General features: G+C 40.7%; 1 protein-coding gene across 1 annotated transcript in view; it reads left to right on the top strand.

Moving 5' to 3' along the window:
* The window catches only part of PIEZO2 (piezo type mechanosensitive ion channel component 2), a 255,891-nt gene that overhangs the window by 76,318 nt on the left and 155,877 nt on the right, over window positions 1–23,696 (top strand). The window contains 1 exon segment of the mRNA XM_070361473.1: window positions 10,634–10,759. Coding sequence (XP_070217574.1) covers window positions 10,634–10,759 — 126 coding nt within the window.

Raw genomic sequence — 23,696 nt, 5'->3', positions numbered from 1 at the left:
ATCTTTTGGCCATGCTGAGAGGCATATAGGACCTTAGTTCCCCGACCAGGGATTGAACCTGCCTCCCCTGCATTGGGAGGGCAGAGTCCCAATCACTGGACCACCAGGGAAGTCCCTCTTCATATGCTTTTGAATCATGTTTTGTTTCTTTGTATTGAAAGAAAAGGTCTTCTTCTTTGTCTCATTCCTTCTCTCTCTCTCTCTCTCTCTGCTCTTCTTCAAGCCCTTCCTCCACACCTCTGTGCTCACCTCTCCTTCTGACTCTTTTGTGTTTTTCCCACCTGGACCCCTGGGGATGGAGAGTTAAGTTGTGCCCTTGGATGATGCTGGGTATTCAGGCTTTCTCACTAGTCATACCTACAATCTCTCTCCTCCCTAAGCTCCTTATAAACCATAAATGCTTTTCCAGCATCATTTTTGAAAACTGGGGAGCTGTAACCCAAACCCTTGTTTTAATCAGTGATTCCTACAGTGGCCTCCATGCTGACACTGAGCATGAAATGAAATGCTCCCCAGGAAGTCCACTTTGGTCTCCAGTGTCTGCCTCAAGGATGCCTGCACACAGCTTTTCATTTCTGTTCCATTTCTAACCTTAGAAATATTTATCTTGTGTGACTGACTGGTTATGTGTTTCTGGTGATCCTCTTCACATTTTACCTATGATCTCTACCTGTTTAGAGCCAAGAAAGTAGTTCTTACCATGTATTACTCTGTCGCCTGGAAGCCCCTGGCTCTTGGAACTTTCTGGAATTGGAAGATCCCCACAACCTCATGCCTTCCCACTTGCTTCTTGCCTCACAGATATTTGGCCGTGAGGTTCTTGCGAAGCTTTCCCTGTGCTGGAAAAAGTCCTTGCTTCTAGGATGCTCATGGTCTGTCTGAGGCCAATCAGTGTCTAGAATCAGAAGGCCCAGTGGCCCAGCATGCTGTGATTGTGGTGCCAGTCTCCTGTGGATATTCCTGACTGTAGGCCTGCAGCTGGTTCCTCCCTAGGGACTGTCTGCACCTGTAGGAAGCTGCAGGTAACATTCATCTGTAGGGACAGCCCACATCAAATTTCTGGTCGGCAATGGAGTGGGTGAGGTGCAAACACTTAGCCCTGTTGCCTCACTCCTAGGTATCTGCGAAGGGCCATTCCCACTCCAGGCTTCCCAAGGACCAGCTGAGGGCCCCCTGGAGCTGCTTTCCAGGCCAGCATCTCCCCTGCCTCAGTCCTGCCCCTCACTCCCCTGTCGTGTCCTTGCCTAGAGCTGTTCTCCCAGTAACTGTCTGCACAGCAGCCCCAACTCAGAGGCTGCCTCCTGGTAACCAGCCCAGGACAGCAGCTCACACTGTAAGATGCCAAGTGTTAGATACAGACACTATGCAATGTAGGGGTCAGAGGGAGGTCCTTGTGGTCAAGGTGGTAAGGAAAGATGTAGGAGCAATGAGACCTGGTCACAAGCGGTAAGTTTGGAAGCATGGGAGGAGTGGACACATGATACTGGAGGCTTCACATCCCCTTCCCTGGCCCCTCAGCCACCTCCCCCTGACCCTGCATACCCCAAGCACTGTTTTCTCTCTGATCATATCAGCTTTGGTGTGGGGAAACTTTTAGAAGAGGTTACAACACTTTAAAACTTATTAAGTAATAGTACATAAAGCCAGAGTAATAAATGATAGATCCAAATGGGAAGGGAGAGGGGAAAATATTGTTTTGGCTTCAATAATCTGCCAACAACAAAATTGGAAATAGAGATCTGAGCTTTTGCAAAGGAGGATTAAGGGGCGGGGCACGGGGGAATTCCAAGTCCCACTTGGAGACATGCCGTGGAAGATTCTGGTTCAGGCGGGAAGAATTCTGGGCGAATAAGCTCGTCGTTTATTCTTCCATAGCTTCTGCAGTGTTCCCAGAAAGCCTCTCTGACTCATTCTTTTTAGCAGAAAAGGGTTCTGAGCAGTGCTAGAATGATGGCCTCGCTGAGATTTCAAACAGCATATGTGGTCAATGTGTATTTCTTCTCTCCATTCGTATTAGTTTTGTGCCAACGAAATGGCACAAAACTTCTTGTAAGTCAGATGTTGAGTGTTAGCACCTTCTTATACTTAGCCTTGAAGCCTGAAGTTTGTTTTGAAGTTGCAGCACGCTCTTTCCAGCTAATGCATACTAAGTCAATTCAGTTGTGTCCGACTCTTTGTGACCCTATGGACCATAGCCCATTAGGCTCTTCTGTCCATGGGATTCTCCAGGAAAGAATATTTGGAGATCCCCCTCCAGGGGATCTTCCTGACCCAGGGATTGAACCCACATCTTCTGTGCCTTCTGCATTGGAGGCGGATTCTTTTACCACTGAGCCACTGGGAAGCCCATCTAATATGTATTTATATTCAATCTCATTTTGAAGAGAAAAAGAAAAAAAGTTTTATGTATCAACTTGCTTTTCACTTCTTCTGTCTGGAGCCTAAAATTATGGGCAATTCATAAAACAGAAATACTTGCTTTCCAAGTATGCTTTTCTAAATGCCATGTATATAGGCCACATGGTGCTTCTACTACGTCTTTCTAAATAAATTGTAGTCAGATAATAAAAGTATTTTGGGGAAGGCTAAAGGAGACTTTAAAACGTATTTAAAAAAAACCTCTCAAAACTCTGTATTTATACAGAATTTTCATTTAATTCATTAACTTGGGGGCTTCCCTGACAGCTCAGTTGGTAAAGAATCTGCCTGTAGTGCAGGAAACCTGGTTCATCTCCTGGGTTGGGATGATCCCTTGGAGAAGGAAATGGCAACCCACTTCAGTATTATTGCCTGGAAAATCCTATGCACAGAGGAGCCTGGCAGACTACAGTCCATGGGGTCACAAGAGTCAGACAAGACTTAGTGACTAAACCACTATCCACAAAACCATATCACTGAATTTTTTTGCTGTTTCATTCTTACTGCAAAGAAGATTGCACAAGGCTCAGAGCTCTTCTGGAAGAATTGCTCAAATAGGGGGATGCATTGCTTCTTAATAAGAAAATTTCCAGATTAGCTTACAACAATGGGAATCATAGATCTTTCATATTAAAAGTCACCTTTAACATCACTTGAAACCATAGATCAGAAGTGGTGATTATAGCAATAACCTCTGAATTCTTTCAAGAGTGTAATAAATGAGGTGCTAGATTTATATTTAAATGCCAGTTCTTGGATGGAATCTATGGAGTAACTGTTGTCTTTTTTAAAGCTCTATTTGAGGAAATACATTAAAAATAAACAAAATCAATCAATAAAACCTAAGTTAAAGTTGATTGGAAAAACTCTACTTTTTCCTCCTTGTTATTTATTCCTTCCATTAATGTTGAATTTCTTCTGCTTAATAACCAGAGAAAACAGTGTATAATTATGCAGGTTGGTGCCATGTCATGCTGGCCATGAATTGCCTATTTTGTGAATCTGCTATCTGAGTTACTTTGAGAAATCATTTTGTAGTATATATATATATATTTTTTTTTTTTTAATTTCTTTTAAATATATACCCCATTTTCTTATGATTCTCATTATGAATGATTATTTATTAGGTGACATAGCTTTGGATAATTCATATTTCTTGTATAAATAAGAGTGCCTACTCAAAACACATGGGCAACATAACACCCTCAATTATTCCTGTGCACACAAAATACTTCGAAAACCAGAAAAACAGAGATCATTTCTAGAAATACCCTGAGTTAATTGGAGCATGGCTGTAATTGGGGTGTGTTTATGTGAGTGTGTGTATGTGTGTGTATAAGAGAACAAATATCTTTTTACCCTTTCCTGTTGCTCTTACTCATGACTGGAGTTCCACATTTCCCTTTCACTGCCCTTCAGCCTGAAGAAGCTACATTCGTGCTTCTTTTAGAGCAGACCTCCAGGTGACAAATACTCTCAGTTTTCCTTCATCTGAAAATGTCTTCATTTGCCCTCATTCCTGGAGGATGTTTTCACAGGGTATAGAATTCTGGGTTTGTAATTCTTTTCTTTCATAACTTTAAAGATGTCATTCCAGCTATCCTGGTCTTCATCATTTGTGATGAAAAGCACATAGTAATTCAAACTGCTGTCCCCCTGTATAATGTGACATTTTCTTCTCTCTGCTTTCAGAGTTTTTCTTTTCCTTGGGTTTCTAGCAGGTTGGTTATTCTGAGTCTGGCATGGTTTTTTCAAGTTCATCCTTTCTAGGATTTGCAGAGCTTGTTGAATGTGTAGATTATGTCTTCAAAAAATTGGGGAAACTTTTGACTATCATCCAGTCTTTTTTCTGCACGAGCCTCTCTTTCCTCCCCTTCAGTAAACCTAATGACAGAAGTGACTATAACATGGACCTTTGATCCTTTGATCTGAGGCCTATGAATTCTTTTACTCTCTGATATTTACAGTGGATAATTTCTATTAATCTCTTCAAGTTACTGGCTTATTTCTTTATCATCTCTACTCTACTACTGAGTCCATCAAATGAATTTTAAATTTAAGATATTATATATTTTTTTCAATTCTAAATTTCTCCTTTTTTCTGTTTCTCTACTGAAAGCTTCCATCTTTCCATTCATTTCAAGATTGTTTACCTTGAGCTCATGGAGTGTAGTTGTAATGGATGTTTTAAAGTCATTTTCTAATAATTTAAACATCTGGATAATTTCAAGGTTGACTTTATTGTCTTTTCTCTTGAGACTTGGTCAGATTTTCCTGGTGTTTTCTATGCCAAGTAATATGGGTTTATATCCTGGTCACTTTGAGTATTATGTTATAAATCATTGGGTCATCTTAAATCCTCTGGAGAAAGTTGGTTTTTTTCCCCCTTTGTTTCTCTGTTTCCAACAGGTAATCAGTCTGGTTGTTTCAGCTCACAAGCTTTGTCTCACTTTCTGTGACTGGTGGTTCCAATGTCAGTTCTCAAAACTTCTCTTTTCTATTTGGGCCTTCCCTGCACATGCACTCCTCAGGGGTCAGTCTGGGACCCACGTGGTTCTTTATATTGTAGTTCGGTTCTCAAAGCTCTGTTTGCACACATGTGTAGCTTGGGGGTGAGACCAGAACTTGTACTGGTTTATAACAGAATTAGAGGATTCCCATTTAGTCTTCAGCTCTTGAGACCCCTTTCCCCAGTTCCCCTGGTCAGAGAGATGGAATGGGGTGGGGGAGACTTGATGTCTTCAGGGCAGGAGCCAGTTTGAAATCAGGAGTCTTTGGGGCAGGATCAGGAGGGGAAAAAAGTGTTTTGAAAGAGTATATATTTGATGGCCTTATACTCCAATTAATTAATTTAGTCTTATTGTTAGTTTGGAAGAAGTTACAGGGTTGAAACAAGATAGATACAACAAAGTCCTACTCTATAGCATAGGGAATTGTATTCAATATCTTGTAAAAACTTACAATGTAAAAGAACCTCAAAAAGAATATATTCAATGTAAAAATTAATTAATTGATTAAATTTTCTATGTTTTAGAAGACAATCTTATATAGGCAAACATTCTTCAAAAGTAAAAAAGGAAGAAGTAATGGAACGAATAACAAAAAGCTATGACATACAGAAAAGCATAGCAAAATGACAGAAATGTATCCTTATCAGTAAGTATTTTAATATAATTGGATTAAACTCTGCAATGAAAGGTAAAGGTAGCAGAATAATATATAACCCAATTATGTATTGTCTGCAGAAGATTCACTTAAAATCCAAAGAAGAGTTGGTTGAAAGTGAAAGGATAGATGTCTTTTACAAATAATAACCAAAAAAGTACTGAGGTGGCTGCATTAATATTAGACAAAATATACATTGAGTCAAAAATATTTACAAAAGGACATTGTATATTGATAAAAAGTCAATTCAAGAACATGTAACAATTATAAACATTTACTCAACAAATAGCAGAGCCCAAAAATATATGCATTAAACAAATTGGCAGACTTAAAGGGAGAAATAGATAATCATACAGTAATAACTGGCTATTTCAATAGCCCACTTTCAATACTGGAGAGAACACCTAAATAGAAGAATGATGAAGAAAAAGAAGACTTGAACAATACTATAAACTAACTAGGCCTAACAGATAAATATGAAACCTTCCACTCAACACTAGGAGGATACATATTATTCTCAAGTTTATATGAAATATGCTCCAGGGTGGACCATATGTTAGATCATGAAAAAATTCTCACGAAATTTAAAAAGACTGCTGGAATATGAAGTCAAGTGGGCCTTAGAAAGCATTCCTACAAACAAAGCTAGTGGAGGTTATGGAATTCCAGATGAGCTATTTCAAATCCTGAAAGATGATGCTGTGAAAGTGCTGCACTCAGTATGCCAGCAAATCTGGAAAACTCAGCAGTGGCCACAGGAATGGAAAAGGTCAGTTTTTATTCCAATCCAAAAGAAAGGCAATGCCAAAGAATGCTCAAACTACCACACAATTGCACTCATCTCACACACTAGTAAAGCTCAAAATTCTCCAAGCCAGGCTTCAGCAATACGTGAACCATGAACTTCCAGATGTTCAAGCTGGTTTTAGAAAAGGCAGAGAATCCAGAGATCAAATTGCCAACATCCGCTGGATCATTGAAAAAGAAAACATCTATTTCTGCTTATTGACTATGCCAAAGCCTTTGACTGTGTGGATCACAATAAACTGTGGAAAATTCCGAAAGAGATGGGAATACCAGACCACCTGACCTGCCTCTTGAGAAACTTGTATGCAGGTCAGGAAGCAACAGTTAGAACTGGACATGGAACAACAGACTGGTTCCAAATAGGAAAAGGAGTACATCAAGGCTGTATATTGTCACCCTGCTTATTTAACTTATATGCAGAGTATATCATGAGAAACGCTGGGCTGGAAGAAGCACAAGCTGGAATCAAGATTGCCAGAAGAAATATCAATAACCTCAGATATGCAGATGACACCACCCTTATGACAGAAAGTGAAGAGGAACTCAAAAGCCTCTTGATGAAAGTGAAAGAGGAGCGTGAAAAAGTTGACTTAAAGCTCAGCATTCAGAAAACTAAGATCATGGCATCTGGTCCCATCACTTCATGGGAAATAGATGGGGAAACAGTGGAAACAGTGTCAGACTTTATTTTTTTGGGCTCCAAAATCACTGCAGATGGTGATTGCAGCCATGAAATTAAAAGATGCTTACTCCTTGGAAGAAAAGTTATGACCAAGCTAGATAGCATATTGAAAAGCAGAGACATTACTTTGCCAACAAAGGTCTGTCTAGTCAAGGCTATGGTTTTTCCAGTGGTCATGTATGGATGTGAGAGTTGGACTGTGAAGAAAGCTGAGCACCGAAGAATTGATGCTTTTGAACTGTGGTGTTGGAGAAGATTCTTGAGAGTCCCCTGGACTGCAAGGAGATCCAACCAGTCCATCCTAAAGGAGATCAGCCCTGGGTGTTCTTTGGAGGGAATGATGCTAAAGCTGAGACTCCAGTACTTTGGCCACCTCATGCGAAGAGTTGACTCATTGAAAAAGATCCTGATGCTGTGAGGGATTGGGGGCAGGAGGAAAAGGGGACGACAGAGGATGAGATGGCTGGATGGCATCACCGACTCGATGGACCTGAGACTGAGTAAACTCCTGGAGTTGGCGATGGACAGGGAGGCTTGGCGTGCTGCAGTTCATGGGGTCACAAAGAGTTGGACACGACTGAGCGACTGAACTGAACTGAACTGAAAGCATACAAAGTGTCTTCTCAAAGTACAATGGAATGAAACTAAGAGATTAATAACAGAAGGAAAATTCACAGGTCTATGGAAAACAATGCATTCTTAAACACCAGCAAGTCCAGGAGATAACTACAAGGGAAATTTAAGATTATTTAAAGGATTTCTCTGGTGCTGCAGTGGTTAAGACTCTGTCTGCCAATGAAGAGGACGGGTTTGATCCCTGGTCAGGGACGATTCCACATACCATAGAACAATTAAGCCCGTGCACCACAGCTACTGAGCTTGAGCTCTAGAGCCTGTGAACCGCAACTACCAAGCCCATGTGCTGAAAACCATGCCTGTGCTCCGCAACAAGAGAAGCCACCACATTGAGAAACCCACGCACTGTGAAGAGTAGCCCCCCACTCACCGCAACTAGAGAAAGCCAACACAAAGCAATGAAGACTCAGCACAGCCTTAAATAAATAAATAAATAATTTTAAAATGGTTTAAAGAGAGAAATCTATGCATATATAAAAAAAAGAATACTTAAAGGCAAATGGAAACAAAACATAACATGCTAAAACTTATTGGATGCACAAAAGCAGTGTTCACGGGGGAATTTATAGCTGTAAACAACTGTATTAAAAAAAAGAATAATCTTAAATCAATAACCTAGATTTACACCTTAAGGAGTGGAAAGGAGAAGGGCAAACTAAAACTCAAACCAGCAACAGGAAGGAAGAAATAAAGATGAGAGCAGAGCTAAATGAAACAGAGACTAGAAAAACCATAGTGAGAATCAGCAAAACCAAAAGTTGGTTCTTTGAGAAGTTCAACAGAACTGACAGACCCTTAACTAAACTTGAAAATCAAAAATGAGACAAACTGAAGCATTTTAGTTATATTTAAAACAGTTTAGACCTTTAAGCTTCAACTTCAAGGCCAATTATCTGTTCTTTTCAGGACTTACAACTGATTGAATGGGCCCACCCAGATTATCAACAAAAAATATGTTAGTCAGTTCATTACAGACTTTAGCAGTATCTGTAAACTCACAGCGACATTTGATCAGTGTTAGATTATACTGACACCTTGACAAAGCCATTACAATATAGTTTTGTTTGCTAATTTACGCTGTATCTTGCTTTCTATTTGATTGTTGCCAACACAGAGGAGCTATACTTACTTTTGCAAGATGATGTTGCATCTGAATCATTGTTGTGTATTTTTTCTAATAATTGGTCTGTGGATTAAGTTTGACATCCTATATTGATGATAAGGTCATCTGCAAATGATTCCGTTTGATCACATTACTGGCAAATAATTCTGGTTATTACAACTCTTCTTTCTTTTTCTTATCTTACGACACTGGCCAGTATACCTAGTGATAGAAATGATGAGGGCCTCAGGCGTCCTTGGTGATTCTCTGATATTAATACAACTACGTCCACAATTCCACCAGAAACAAGATATTTGCTTTAGTTATGGTATAAATTCTTTATTATCTTAAGGCCATTTCCTTCTATTCCCAGTCTTCAGAGTATTATATTGTCATAAACAGATTTTGAACTTAATGAAATTATTCTATGTATCCATTAATAAAATCATCAAATCAGCATACCAGTGTATGACTTAACATTACAGATTTTGTTACTATTAAGCCACATTTGTGTTTCTGCAACAAAGCTTATTTTGATGTATTTTTTTAACTTCAGATTCCTTTCTATTGTCTATATATTTGCCTTGAACTTTACTTTAAAAATTTTTTTTACAGTAGGTCCTTTTTGGTTATCTCTGTACATGTTGATCCCAAACTCCTAACTATCTTGCCCCCCCTACCCTGCTTCTCCCTGGTAACCGTAAATTCATTCTCTAAGTCTGAGTGTCTGTTTCTGTTTTGTAAATAAGTTCATTTGTATCATTTTTAAAATTTTAGGTTCCACATATAAGTAATGTCATATGATATTTGTCTTTGTCTGACTTAATTCACTTAGTGTTGTATTTTACTTTGCTATTTCAGCTGGTGAGCAAATATTGTTTTCAAATAATTTGTGTCTATATTCATAAGTAAAATGGCCTTATAATTTCCTTCCCTTCTCTAGCCTTATCTAATTTTGAAATTAAACTTACTCTAAATTGTAAAATGTTTTAGGCAACTTTCCTTCTTTTTCTATTCTCTGGAACTACTTTTATAAGATAGGGATTATCTGTTCCTTCAAAGTTGGCAGACTCCCTTATGAAGCTTTCTGGACCAGAGGCTTTTTAGTGGTTCCATTTTGTGGTAACATATCCTATGATAAGGGCTTCCCAGGGGCGCAGTGATAAAGAATCCCCTTGCCAATGCCAGAGCTGCAGGAGATGAGGTTCAAATCCCTGGGTCGGGAAGATCCCCTGGAGTAGAAAACGGCAACCCACTTCAATATTCTTGCCAGGATAATCCCATGGACAGAGAAGCCTAGCAGGCTTCGGTCTGTGGGGTCACAAAGAGTCAGACACGACTGGGCACACAAACATGCAAGCAAGCATCCTGTGATAAACGCATTTTCAATCAGTGTTAATCATATAATTTTATAAAGGTAATAAGTTGCTTTTAGCTTTAAACTAATAATTAAGAGAGTCATTGTTACATTTCATATACGTTTGAGTCATTCTATGGAACAGATTGCTGTGCTGTGCTTAGTCACTGAGTTGTGTCTGACTCTGCTACCCCATGGCCTGCAGCCCGTCAGGCTCCTCTGTCCATGGGGATTCTCCAGGAAAGAACACTGGAGTGGGTTGCCATGCCCTTCTCCCGGGGGATCTTCCCAACCTAGGGCTCGAACCCAGGTCTCCCACATTTCAGGTGGATTCTTTACCGTCTGAGCCACCAGGGAAGCCCATAGAACAGATGATGTAGACACATCTCCTATGTGAACTTGTGGGAAGGTCAGAATGAGTGTGGTCATCCTAGCTTCACTCACGTCTCCCTGCTCTCCTCCCCAGGACACACGGGACGGTTGTTAAAGTCTCTGTGCTTCACCAGTCTCTCCTTCCTGTTGCTGCACATCATTTTCCACATCACGTTGGCGAGTCTGGAGGCACAGCACCGCATCACACCTGGTTACAACTGTGAGTATAATGGGGCCTTTTTATCATGCTGTGAACGTGCCTAACAAAGCTATGTGTTGTGACATTCATAGAAAATCTAGGCAACACATTAAAAAAAAAAACTGTGGCAGTTTTTGGCCATTTGTTGACCTCATGCATTATAAATATATACAAAGAAATTCGTGTGCCTTGACAATGGGGTAATGTGAACGCCTTAATTAATGCATCTTCAACACATATTAGCTACTACACTCCAATCTGTATGTAACACACTATGGCTGGGTGTAGTCTAAAAAAAAAATCGAGATTTACACACAGACCCTAGAACTTTCATTACAGCTAGTGAGATAAGACAGGTACAGTATGTACCAGGGTAAATAAGAGTATAAAAGTTGAATAACATTATACAACAGTGACCTCGATCCATTTCTAAAGCATAATGTAAGATTTCACTCATCTTTATGGGGAAAAAGTAAACGACAGTTTCTTTTTCAAACTGGGATTACTTTTTGCTATTCATAATAAAATGATGTATCTTACGCACAAAACCTTATATTTTAAGGTTTTGATCTGAAAAAGTCAACACATATATGCTTTATCTAGGTAGTATCATCTTTCTAAAATTAATCTACTATCAGATAAATTCTACTCCTGTTTTTGTAGGATGTGTGTTTGTTATTTGAAAAAAAAAAAAAAACCAGAAGGATTTCAAAGAGATGGAATATAATCCATATGTTTTAAGTTAAACCTGAAGAAATCCTGAGATATTTGGAAAAGACTAAATTAATAGTTTTATGTTGTCAGTTTTTCACTGAGGAACTTGTTTGTGGGTTTGAAATTTCCTGATCTTTCATAAGTGCAACCACAAGTAAAAGAAGTAAACCAACCCTTCCCAGTAAAATAAAAAGAGATTAAAATTCTTCATGGATCAAAGAATGTTAGCATAAATGTAGTGAGAGATTCTTTAATAAAATCCAGAGTTATAGATTATTCAGTATCCCTCACTGCATAACTTTCAGAGAGCTAAACTTCACAGAGCTAAGTTAGTGTTCATTTTGGCCATTTTATTAAGTGCCCAGGTCCTTGGATAATAATGCCTATCAAAGTGATTTTTGGTTTAAGATCTATGAATTAAGATATGTTTTAAAAAAGACTTAGATAGAACTCGTATACCATAAAATTCACCCATTTAAGGAATGCAACTCAGTGGTTCTTAGGTTGTGCACCCATTACTACTCTCTAATTCCAGAAACCTCTCATCACCCCAAGAAGAAACCCTGCACCCATGAACACTATACATCCTTCTTTCCCTCTCCACGCATTCCTAGGCAACCCCTAATTTACCTTCTGACTCTGGTGGATTTACCTGCTCTGGGCATTTCATCCAAACAGAATTGCATGAGGTCTGTGTCTGACTTCTCTTACTCAGAGTAATGTTTTCAAGGTTCATCTACATTGTTGCCTATGTTAGGACTTCATTCCTTTTCGTGGCTGAATAATATTCCATTGTTACAATGTGGTTTTAATGTCTGATGAAAGTCACATCATTATTAAAAACTTGATAAAATACAATGTTTAAATAATGGTACTTTAGTTATGTTATTAATATGATAGGAAGCATTTATTACACGTGGCCAGATGCAGGTCTTTTTGAACTTAGTAGAAGTGTTAGCAGTATTATTTTTTACTGTTCCTGAATCAAAAATCCTTTGGGTAGGTCTTAATCAGGCATTCCCAGAGCCAGAAGGAGGGATTTTTTAACTAAGTATTTTCTGAACAACTTGCTACCTTCCCCACAATAAAAGCTGAATTTGAAGCAAAAAAGGTAGGTGTGAGAGGAAGAACATGGAAAAATTATTTGATACATTGCATGCAGATGAGATTCCATAATCCAATTATATAATGCTATATATTCTGTATATATAATGTTTTGACATCAAAATTTTATTTTCTTTCTCTTTTTTTTTCTAATTTTATTTTATTTTTAAACTTTACATAATTGTATTAGTTTTGCCAAATATCAAAATGAATCCGCCACAGGTATACATGTGTTCCCCATCCCGAACCCTCCTCCCTCCTCCCTCCCCATACCATCCCTCTGGGCCGTCCCAGTGCACCAGCCCCAAGCATCCAGCATCGTGCATCGAACCTGGACTGGCAACTCATTTCCTACATGATATTTTACATGTTTCATTGCCATTCTCCCAAATCTTCCCACCCTCTCCCTCTCCCACAGAGTCCATAAGACTGTTCTATACATCAGTGTCTCTTTTGTTGTCTCGTACACCGGGTTATTGTTACCATCTTTCTAAATTCCATATATATGCGTTAGTATACTGTATTTATGTTTTTCCTTCTGGCTTACTTCACTCCGTATAGAAAATCTTAACAGACCCATCACAAGCATGGAAATTGAAACTGTAATCAAAAATCTTCCAGCAAACAAAAGCCCCGGTCCAGACAGCTTCACAGCTGAATTCTACCAAAAATTTAGAGAAGAGCTAACACCTATCCTGCTCAAACTCTTCCAGAAAATTGCAGAGGAAGGTAAACTTCCAAACTCATTCTATGAGGCCACCATCACCCTAATACCAAAACCTGACAAAGATGCCACAAAAAAAGAAAACTACAGGCCAATATCACTGATGAACATAGATGCAAAAATCCTTAACAAAATTCTAGCAATCAGAATCCAACAACACATTAAAAAGATCATACACCATGATCAAGTGGGCTTTATCCCAGGGATGCAAGGATTCTTCAATATCCACAAATCAATCAATGTAATACACCACATTAACAAATTGAAAAATAAAAACCATATGATTATCTCAATAGATGCAGAGAAAGCCTTTGACAAAATTCAACATCCATTTATGATAAAAACTCTCCAGAAAGCAGGAATAGAAGGAACATACCTCAACATAATAAAAGCTATATATGACAAACCCACAGCAAACATTATCCTCAATGGTGAAAAATTGAAAGCATTTCCTCTAAAGTCGGGAACAAGACAAGGGTGCCCACTTTCACCATTACTATTCAACATAGTTTTGGAAGTTTTGGCCACAGCAATCAGAGCAGAAAAAGAAATAAAAGGAATCCAAATTAGAAAAGAAGAAGTAAAACTCTCACTATTTGCAGATGACATGATCCTCTACATAGAAAACCCTAAAGACTCCACCAGAAAATTACTAGAAATAATCAATGACTATAGTAAAGTTGCAGGATATATTTTCTTTCTCTTGAGTAATATCTCATACTGTAGCAATGTAGAAAATAAAATATCTCTTTGTTTTAAAAATGATATTTCATAAGTAATAAGTTATCTTTGTCACTGAAAGTATTTAATCACAAGATATATTACAACTGATCAGATTTTTCAAACTTGAGTTTACAAATATATAGCTTGCCTGTGTCTGCAAATACTGTTTGGTGCTGAGCGATGGTGTAGACAGAACTGTGCTGGAGGGTGTCTAGATTAGGATGTGAACACATAATTTCCTCTGATCCAAAGTCTAGGTCTTTCTATTTTTATTCAAAATAGTATTTGCAACAGTTCTACAAAGGTCAAAACAAAAATCAAATGTGAAATGCTAAGACTGTATTCCATTTTTCAGATTTACAAATGAATTTACTGTATGTGGAGGAGCCTCTCCCATAAGGTATAGATAGAGACAGAAAGACATACAGGCTTAAAGCACACACACACATCATACATCACGCACACACACACACAGATCACACACATAGAGATCAGACATCACACACACACACCGCACATACACAGATCACACACACAGCACACATCATGCACACACAACATACACATAGATCATACACACACATTACACACCCTACACACACATGTACCACATACACACACATCACACATCTCACATGCATACCACACACACAACACACACATACACATCACACACATACACATCACACACATGTCACACCCACATACCACATACACACATCACATGCCACACACAAAGCACACACACAGATCACACACACATCACACACATACACCACACATATACCACACACACACCACACATCACGCACACCTCACATATGCACACACACAGAAGCTTGTACGCGTGTTTTCTCCGTCTTCCCAGGCCAGAGTCCACATTACTTAGACCCTTTGGATGGAACCTATGTTGGTGTCTTGGGCTGCCTTGCTCAGTGGTGAAAGTAGAGACCAGTCAGATCTGGCCTCTTGACATGTGTCTTACTGGCCATTCCCTGCAGCACAGTCTTGGAGAGTCGACCTGCCTTTCCTAACCTCACAGCTGAATACATGGGCTTCCAGACATCGTATATTCCTAGGGATCATTCTATTCACGCGCAGTGCTTTCTGCTGTTACTCTTCCCGGAGATGTGTCTTGGACATGTCCAAATCTATCATACTGTCCTTCTTTCCTTTTTGACGTCCCATATAAAAGCTCTATTCTCTTCCACCCAGGTCAATATAATAGAAATCTAACAGTAAACTTTATGCCTAACAAGTTAAATTCTACTTTGAAGCTTATTTCCACAAAAGTGGATGTTCCAATGTGAAGTTCCAGCATATTTGAGGAAGTCACCACAGAGACGGGAGATACAAAAGAATGAGTTAGAGGTGGGATGTGAGCCCCACGAGCACCTTGAGAGTGAATCTACAAAGAGAAATCACCAGTGTCTCCTAAAAACCAGCGATGCTGCAAAGCATCGGTGCAGCAGGTCTAGAGTTTTTTTGTTCAGCTTCATGTGCAGTGTTTAAAAATCATACATTCTTGAAAAGGGATAAAAGAGGAGAGCAAACAAACTTCAGAGCTTTGCAAACTAGTTTAGTCCAAGGTTGACACAGACCAGGTTTTCAGCCTGGAGCATTTTTTAATGATCAAGTTATATAAACTCTTGAAAAACCCAGTCCCCGTGGTAATGGAAACACTGACTTTTCATTTGGGGCTGACTTCACCTTATTCGTGTTATTGTTTCTCTAGCATTTGCAGTTTCGATTACACCATCCGAGCTGTAAACACAAACTCCGCTGTTTTGATATCCCACATTTGACGTTCTGCCTTCTTTTGGCATCCGTAGATGTAAAGTAGCAAAACTTCAAATGAAAAGGCACAGAGTGCCTGTGCCGTCTGAATGCCTCCTCTGTGTGCCAGACTTTGTCAAATTAAAATGAAGGAACCCAGACACGTCCGGCTTCCCCATCTCACTCAAGTGGTCTTCAGACTCCAAACCACTGAGTGCTCATTTATACGTGTTTAATTTGGTGTTCCTAACGACTCCTCTCCCTGTCTAACACTCATATGCCCTCAACCTCGTTATGGCAAAAGCTCCCAGGATCCCCCAGGAATCTGAGCTGTGAGTCTGGTGACAACGGTAGCCTTTATAAATATCCAGCCATTGGAAGTTCTCTCCCCCAAGAGCCCTGTGAACAGCCACTGGCAGCAGTAAAGGTTGTTTCAGACCAGCCCAGTTAGTGCTTGGCGGCTGGCGGATTTGTTAAAGATGCCATTGTGCAGAAGGGGGACCTGCTGCCCCGCCCCTCCCCCTTCACTTCCAGGTAAGTGAGGAAATCGTGGGGCGGGGGTGCGGGCGGCACCTCTGTAAATTCTCCTCAGACACGTGTTGTGCAGCTTACTAAAATATTTTCATTCCATCAAAACTGGACTGTTTCAGTCATGTCCTGCCAGAGCCTGTAGAAGCAGTCTGTCTGCCTCAGTGAGGGACCTGCAGGGGTGGGGAAGCCAAGGTTGGGGGGAGATACAGGTCCCGTTTGGATGATGCAGGGGCTGTGCTGAAGCAGGCTGTTGCTTGAAAGAAATGTTTGCTGTCCGGACTGTGAAGGGAAGCTTTGCGGTGATGACGGCTACTCTGTATAGAGCCCCTCCTGTCATTGTATCCCTCTTCTAATTAATGCCTCCTTTATCCTTGTTACAAATGGGCCCCGGTATCCTTTGCATAGGGCACTCCACGCACACGGTCCCATTCAATTTAGAGCTGACCTGACCATGCAGGCTGGGTTTCAGGAGGTGAGTGGCTGCCCTCTTCCAGGCTGGATCCATCTGGAGATGGGGACCCAGCTTGTTCTTGCACAGAGGCCAGTCTGATGGCCAAGTCTTGCCTCTGCAGAGCAGGGCCACCCGTGATCTCGCTTCTCCGGGGACTTGTAGCGCCCGGTCTGCACATGCGGCTGAGGTGGGACAAGGAGGGGTGGAGGAGATGGGGAGGAGGGAGGCTTTGAGGATGGAGATGGAGAGCCCAGCTGAGAGGGTGAGTGAATGGGCGGAGCCACTGCCGTGTGAGCCAGGATCTTTTCTGATTGCTCTGTTCCTTCTTGTGGAGCCCCTTGTTTTTCACCAGCTTGGGATTAATTTCTCCACTGCACTTTCTGCATGCATGCAAGCTTAGTCACTCAGTCATGTCCAACTCTTTGCGACCCCATGGACTGTAGCCCATCAGGCCCTTCTGTCCATGGGATTCTCCAGGCAAGAATACTGGAGTGGGTTGCCATTCCCTTCTCCAGGGGATCTTGCCAACCCATGGATTGAACCCGGCTCTCCCACATTGGCAGGCGGATTCTTTACCATCTGAGCCACTGGGGAAGCCCATTGCACTTCCTAAGACTCTGGATTAGTGCAATTTCCAAGAGTTTAAGTAAGAGCTTCTGGTGTTCAGTCCACGGCTTTCTCTTCTTTGGAGATTTGTCCTTATAATGAATTGCATATTTTCTTTGCTTCATTCAGTTGCTGAGTTCATTGTTAAATCTGTTTTACCCTGAGGGTCAGACCCCTCGGATCAGCTACTTTCTTCTCCTGCGGAGGGAGGGGCACCTAGGATTCCAACTTTTCTCATCCCATGAGCTTGGAAGCCACTGACCAAGAGGTTATTCTAGGCCTCAGAGGTACTTTGTCCTGCTGCCCTTCGATCCTCAGAGCACAAGGGTCCTGATGCTGTGACCCAGCATCTGAAACCTTAGCAGGTAACGGGAACACCCAGGGCCAGTCATGGGACTGGAAGTTGGGCATCCCATCCTGATGACATGGGGTGAGCACGGAGTATGGAGCATCCCCTCGGTGCCCTGCTTCCTGGAGCCCACGCTGGCTTGTCTCTGGAACCTCCATCCCCAGTTGGTGCTTCATAAGTCATGCTGGTCAGAGACGAAGCCTGAGGTTTACTGAGTCACCTGGCGGGTCCATCCTCCTAAAATTAAGTCCATTTCTTTATGTTCCTCTTTATGTCTTCACTGGACACAGTACTATGGAGGCAAGAGCTGATGCTTATGAAACAAGAGACAAAATACTCAAAAGGACACTGGCCTCCGTCCTCTGAGAGCCGTTTATGTATGTATGCTGCCTGCATCCTTGTGCTCCCTGACCGGGGGTCTCTGAAGGGTGGCGTCTGGTAGCGTCAGCTTCCTCTTGGCCCTGTCACACTCCTCTCCTCTGCCAGCGTCTGAAAGCAGAATCTGCCCAAAATACAACAATGAAAGCAAAAACCTGGACCAGGTTGTCAGCTCTCTCCTGGCCCTCTGCGCCAGGGTGAGGACCACTCTCTGATTTTCTCTTAAGGGAAGTAGTTTAAAAGCTTCTAGATTGTATGCGCACCTTCCACTCGCATATATTATAAGAGGAATTAGCCTTAAGTGGTATTTCCCACAGCCCCTGGTAATGGAGGCAGATTGCTTTTTCAACTCACTGCACATGGACGAATGTGCCCACTGAGAGGAGTCTGACGTCCAGCAGCAGGGCAAACGCCCCTCAGTCTGGGCCTGACCTGTGATCAGTAGACCTTGGTGGAGAGCATGCTGAAAGAGATCTCTGGTGACCTGATACAGATGAGTCCATGCTCCTAGAATGATGGACACAATTAGTTTTTACTGGCCAGAGCCAGCCCCAGGCGGGGGTGGTGAATAGGGGTGGGGAACGCAGTGGGGAAGAGAGACCCCATCAGGGTGAAAATCTCGCAGGCCAGGGCTGCTTGGTGTCCTGGTTCACTTGCAGTGAAGGCTGTTGAGCTCTGTCTTCTTTTATCATTTATCAGCATTTCTTCCAGGACAATATCTCATTTTACAGGAGAAACATTTTTCATGAGAATTTGTATACTATCTACTATATGAGTGAACGTAGGACCTCAGGGGACTGTGGGGAAGTTGTTCTTGTCTGTGCCTGAGTTTCCTGGACTGTAAAGTGAAGGTGATGTGATCACCATCTCGCCGGGTGGCCGTGAGGTCCACAAACACGGGCCATGCACGGGGTACAGCACCTGCCCCACAGCAAGTGGTCGGTGACTATGAACTATTACTACTGCTGTTGTTAAAGTTTCTGTCATTATTAGAGGGGCAGAAATAACCCAGAACCAAATTGTACACAAATTATACACAGTCACGTGGGTGAAGCTTGGCGGAAAGGTGACAGAGATGAAATCCGATGACTTCGTTGTTTGGGGACCACTTTTCCACGGGTGGGTCCTCACCTTCTGGGCCTGTGAGTGCAGCTCCAGGGCAGGGACGCCCTCTCCCTGCCCAGCCCGACTCCCTGCCCTGGATGCACACTGTACATCTTACTCTGTAGTGGTTACCACCTCCCTTCTTTTCGGTTCATGAGGAAGTAGGAGAAAGACATGTCCACTTGAAGCCTTTTATTGCTCTCTAAAAACATCCATCAAAAAAGTCACCTGGTGTAAAAAAAAACTCAGATTTCCATTTGGATTTGGGGACATTGGGAGTGTAAACATGAAAGACAGAGCTGGCCTTAGAAGCAGCGAGGAGGGGAGAGGATGCGGGGTGGGTGGGTGGGTAGGCCTGATTGATACCTGGGTGGTTGGGGAGAGAGGTCCGCAGTGAATGACACCCGGGCCAGTCTCCTCAGGCCCCTCTGCTCCCACCCACACCCTCCGAGCTGGCTGCAAGATCCGGGAAATTCAAGATGACTTGGGATCGATTGTGTTTGCTTAAATAACAATTTCCCTACCCTCAATTTCATGATGCAGCATTTCTAGTGTAAATTATTTACCATAAAAGCTCTAAGGCTAGTCTGTGTGGTGTGGGAGTAAACTCAACCTCAAAATTATAGATGGGCAACATAAAGCTGTAACTGTGTGTTTCCAAACGCCTGGTGTGATGGAAGGGTAGTTCAAGGGCATCAGGGAGTACAGCTGGGCCAAGAACAGTCATGCCATTCTAGGAAGTGGTAATTGTAAAATAGTTTAGTTATTCTTTAGACTCATTGACTAGGTGTGTATTGTAGGACCTAGGCATGTGGGCTCATAAATAAAAAACATTTTTCCTATAAACAATTTTGGATTCAGAAAATTCCTCTTGATTTCATGCATTGAAAATATATTTCAGGGACATAGAAGACTGGCGAAGAAGTGGCTAGTATACTTTATCTCTTATGTTCATGTTTAGAGACATTTAAACATTTCCTAAGATCCCCATTGTAGGACATGAGTATATAGTGAATAAAATACTAAAGATATCACTATTATTGTTCATTGTCGTTCAGTCGCTAAGTTATGTCCATCTCTTTGTGACTCCATGGACTGAAGCACGCCAAGTTTCCCTTTGCTGTCTCCCCAGGCTTGCTCAAACTCATGTCCATTGAGTCACTGATGCCCTCCAGCCATCTCATCCTCTGTCATCCCCTTCTCTTCCTGCCCTCAATCTTTCCCAGCATCAGGGTCTTTTCCAATGAGTTGGCTTGTCACATCAGGTGGCCACAGTATTGGAGCTGATATTACTATTAAATGTTATATTGTAGATGGATGTTATAAATATTGCATGTTGATAATTATGGTTTCAAATGCTTTTCTTTCATTACCTTGCATTGTTATTTAGTTTATCATCTCTTATTTTTAAATGGGTGATCATTCTCGAAGATCCCAAAAGCATTTAAGAAGCAGTGCAGTGGAAGATGGGTGGATAGCTGGTTTCCCAGTGTTCGTATGTGGTGATTTCTTCCTCTTCCCCACTAGCCAATGGATGATAATCAAATCAAAGGACTTACGACATGTAAACCACCATGATCAGAAGTGAGTGCACATGTTTCCTCCTTTTTAGTTTTGCAGAATTTGGAGGATATTTTCCTTTTTTTAAATTTAAATTTATTTATTTTAATTGGAGGCTAATTACTTTACAATATCGTATTGCTTCTGCCACACATCAACATGAATCCACCATGGGTGTATACGTGTTCCCCTCATGTTTATTTTTTATTTACTCCTCAAAAAATATTATTGTTGTTGTTTAGTTTCTAAGTCATGTCCACTTCTTTTTGACCCGATGGACTATAGCCCTCCAGGCTCCTCTGTCCATGGGATTTTCCAGGCAAGAATAATGAAGTGGGTTGCTACTTCCTTTTCCAGTTTATCTTCCCAACCCAGGGATCAAACATGCATCTCCTGCATTGGCAAGTGGATTCTTTACTGTCTGAGCTGTATTTATTTTCTTAATTGAGAAATCCAAATGAATGTCATATTTAAATTGTAACAATGATATTATGATATCTTGCATTGTTAACTTTGACAATGTTTCTCCATAAAGTAGACTCTACAACAACTACAAAGAAAATTAACTTTAAATAATTCAGGTTATTTATAATCCCACAGTCTTGTCATATATTAATTTATGTGATAATTTTTTATTAAATGCCTACTGTGTACATTCATGGTAGCCTATGGACATCACTGTCCTGCCTTCACAGACCTTACAGTTCACTGGTGTGAGGTGGGGGCCAATATATGAATGACCACCACCAGCAGAGTCGGATATAGTGCTGATATTGAGGATGTAGAAAGATCAGTGGAAATATACTTAATAGGTACCTAGTCTGGCCTGGGATGGGAGACTTCCTGGAGGAAGTGATGTGGAAGTAGATACCCGAAGGTGTAGCTATTTGTCGTGACAACCATGAAAGTGCCCTTCTATCATGAAATGCATCCACCTCTATCATCTCATGAACTCTGAAGATTAGAATTGGCTCTGGGGATACATACATACTCAAGAACGTTCCTCCTATCAAGTTTTAAAAAGGAGAAGGGAGCGGCAGAGGATGAGATGGTTGGATGGCATCACTGACTCAACACACAGGAATCTGAGCAAGCTCTGAGAGATAGTGAAGGACAGGGAAGCCTGGCGTGCTGCAGTCCATGGGGTTACAGAGTCGGACATGACTTAGTGACTCAACAACAACAACAACAAATCCCTGGAAAGAATCTGTTGACTGTGAGATTCCTAACAGCCCTTAAGACAGTAACTGACTCTGTGAAGTAAAAGCCACATTTCTGTGTCTCTGCTGAGAGTCTATTGAAGAATTTCAACGAATACGTATCAAATTTAATGCAAGGTCTTGCCTTGGTGCATCACATCCAGAAAACGTTAAAGGTGGTTTTTCTCATTAACTGATTATACTAGAGAACAGTAAGGAAGACATTTAACTTTTTTCTGCATTTATCTTCTGTTTTCTCAAAATAGATGGCAGTCCTTCTTGACATTGTCACAATTTGTGGAAGAAGGAAGGATAAAAACACTTAAAAATTAAGTGTGATCTGGCTTCCAAAATGTATTTTAACTTCCTTTAGCAGAAGTTCTTTATCAATTTGTGGCTTGGTATTGAGACATACACTTAGTTTATGTCTTACTCTGAAATGAAGGTGGTTGAACATGTCAATATATGGCAGTTCAGGCTGTTAGCATCTGGATTTTGAAGTCCTCCAAAACCTACATTTTCTACTTGTATTTTGGTTTTTCAGACTTCAGAGTCTTCTCCAAAAACCACCTCAATTTTCACAATGAAAAGAAACAAAAACAGATACACTCTTGATCTATAAAAACCTAATTAAGCAAAATCAGTCATAAAGTTAAATAGTTTTTTATTTTTTTGTTTTGTCCAACTAGATGAGCTGGTTGGACATCTCATGGGGAATGGGGGAGAGGATTGGTAAGTGCAGGTGTTAACGAGAAGTTGACAAACTGAGAGAGTTTTTAGAATCAATTTGAAGACTTCATTCTTTAGATCTGGGTGGATGTGTCACATACATAGCACCTTAGCCATACCTGCCCTGGGTTATCTCCGTGTGATCTTCCAACATGTTGGTAATGAACTGGGGCATGTGACACTTCCCTCTATCCAAACAATTAAGTCATCCAAAACATAAGTTATTATTTAAGAGCTGGCCTTTGGATAATTGAAAGCTTAGAATCCAGACAGGCTGTGAAGTCTCTGATGACATCTCTATAAGATCATTTACCCTTTCCATGGACTTGGATGCAGGTGAGCACACCATCTCACCATGAAGACTTTGAAAGCAAAACAAACGAAAACACATGTTGCATTTAAAACAGCCAAGACACTAGTTTATACTTTAAACTTTGAATCAATAGGCTAGTGAAATGAAACAACAGACATTTTACCCTTAAGGGTGAATAATCAAGGTATCTTTTTTTGGTCAACAAAATACATTCAATGCTTTCTTTCTGTGCTTCAGTTATAGATAGACATTCTTGTCAACAGTAACTGACATTTATTTTACTCTTGGAAATATTATTTATTCTTGGCTTTGAGTCAAAGCAGTAAACAGTCTCCTTAATGATGTAATTTTAAAATTTATGATGTTTTAGTAACTATACCAGTAAACTTTATACTCGATAATATACAATCCTCATAGAGTTGGTATTTTTATTTATATTTTAAAGTCAAAGGGACCAAATTTATTTCCTAGAATATGTCTACATTTTAATGGCTATAGCACTTATTCATTTGTTAGAATTTTTTCTAATTGAAGTATAGTTGATTTACAATGTTGCTTAAAACTTATTTTAAATTATAGGCTGCCTGAAGTCCCTGAATGTGCTTCTGGGAAAAGTAGGCTTTTTGTTTCTAGTAGAGTAAAACTAAGGGGTATTATTGTAAGGATGTTGGGATTGGTCTGGAATCATGGAACTGGA

The sequence above is a fragment of the Bos mutus genome, chromosome 24 (genome assembly GCF_027580195.1).
Source record: "Bos mutus isolate GX-2022 chromosome 24, NWIPB_WYAK_1.1, whole genome shotgun sequence".
Lineage (NCBI taxonomy): Eukaryota > Metazoa > Chordata > Mammalia > Artiodactyla > Bovidae > Bos > Bos mutus.
Note: the sequence above shows the minus strand (reverse complement) of the source record. Positions and strands in the feature narration are given on the sequence as shown.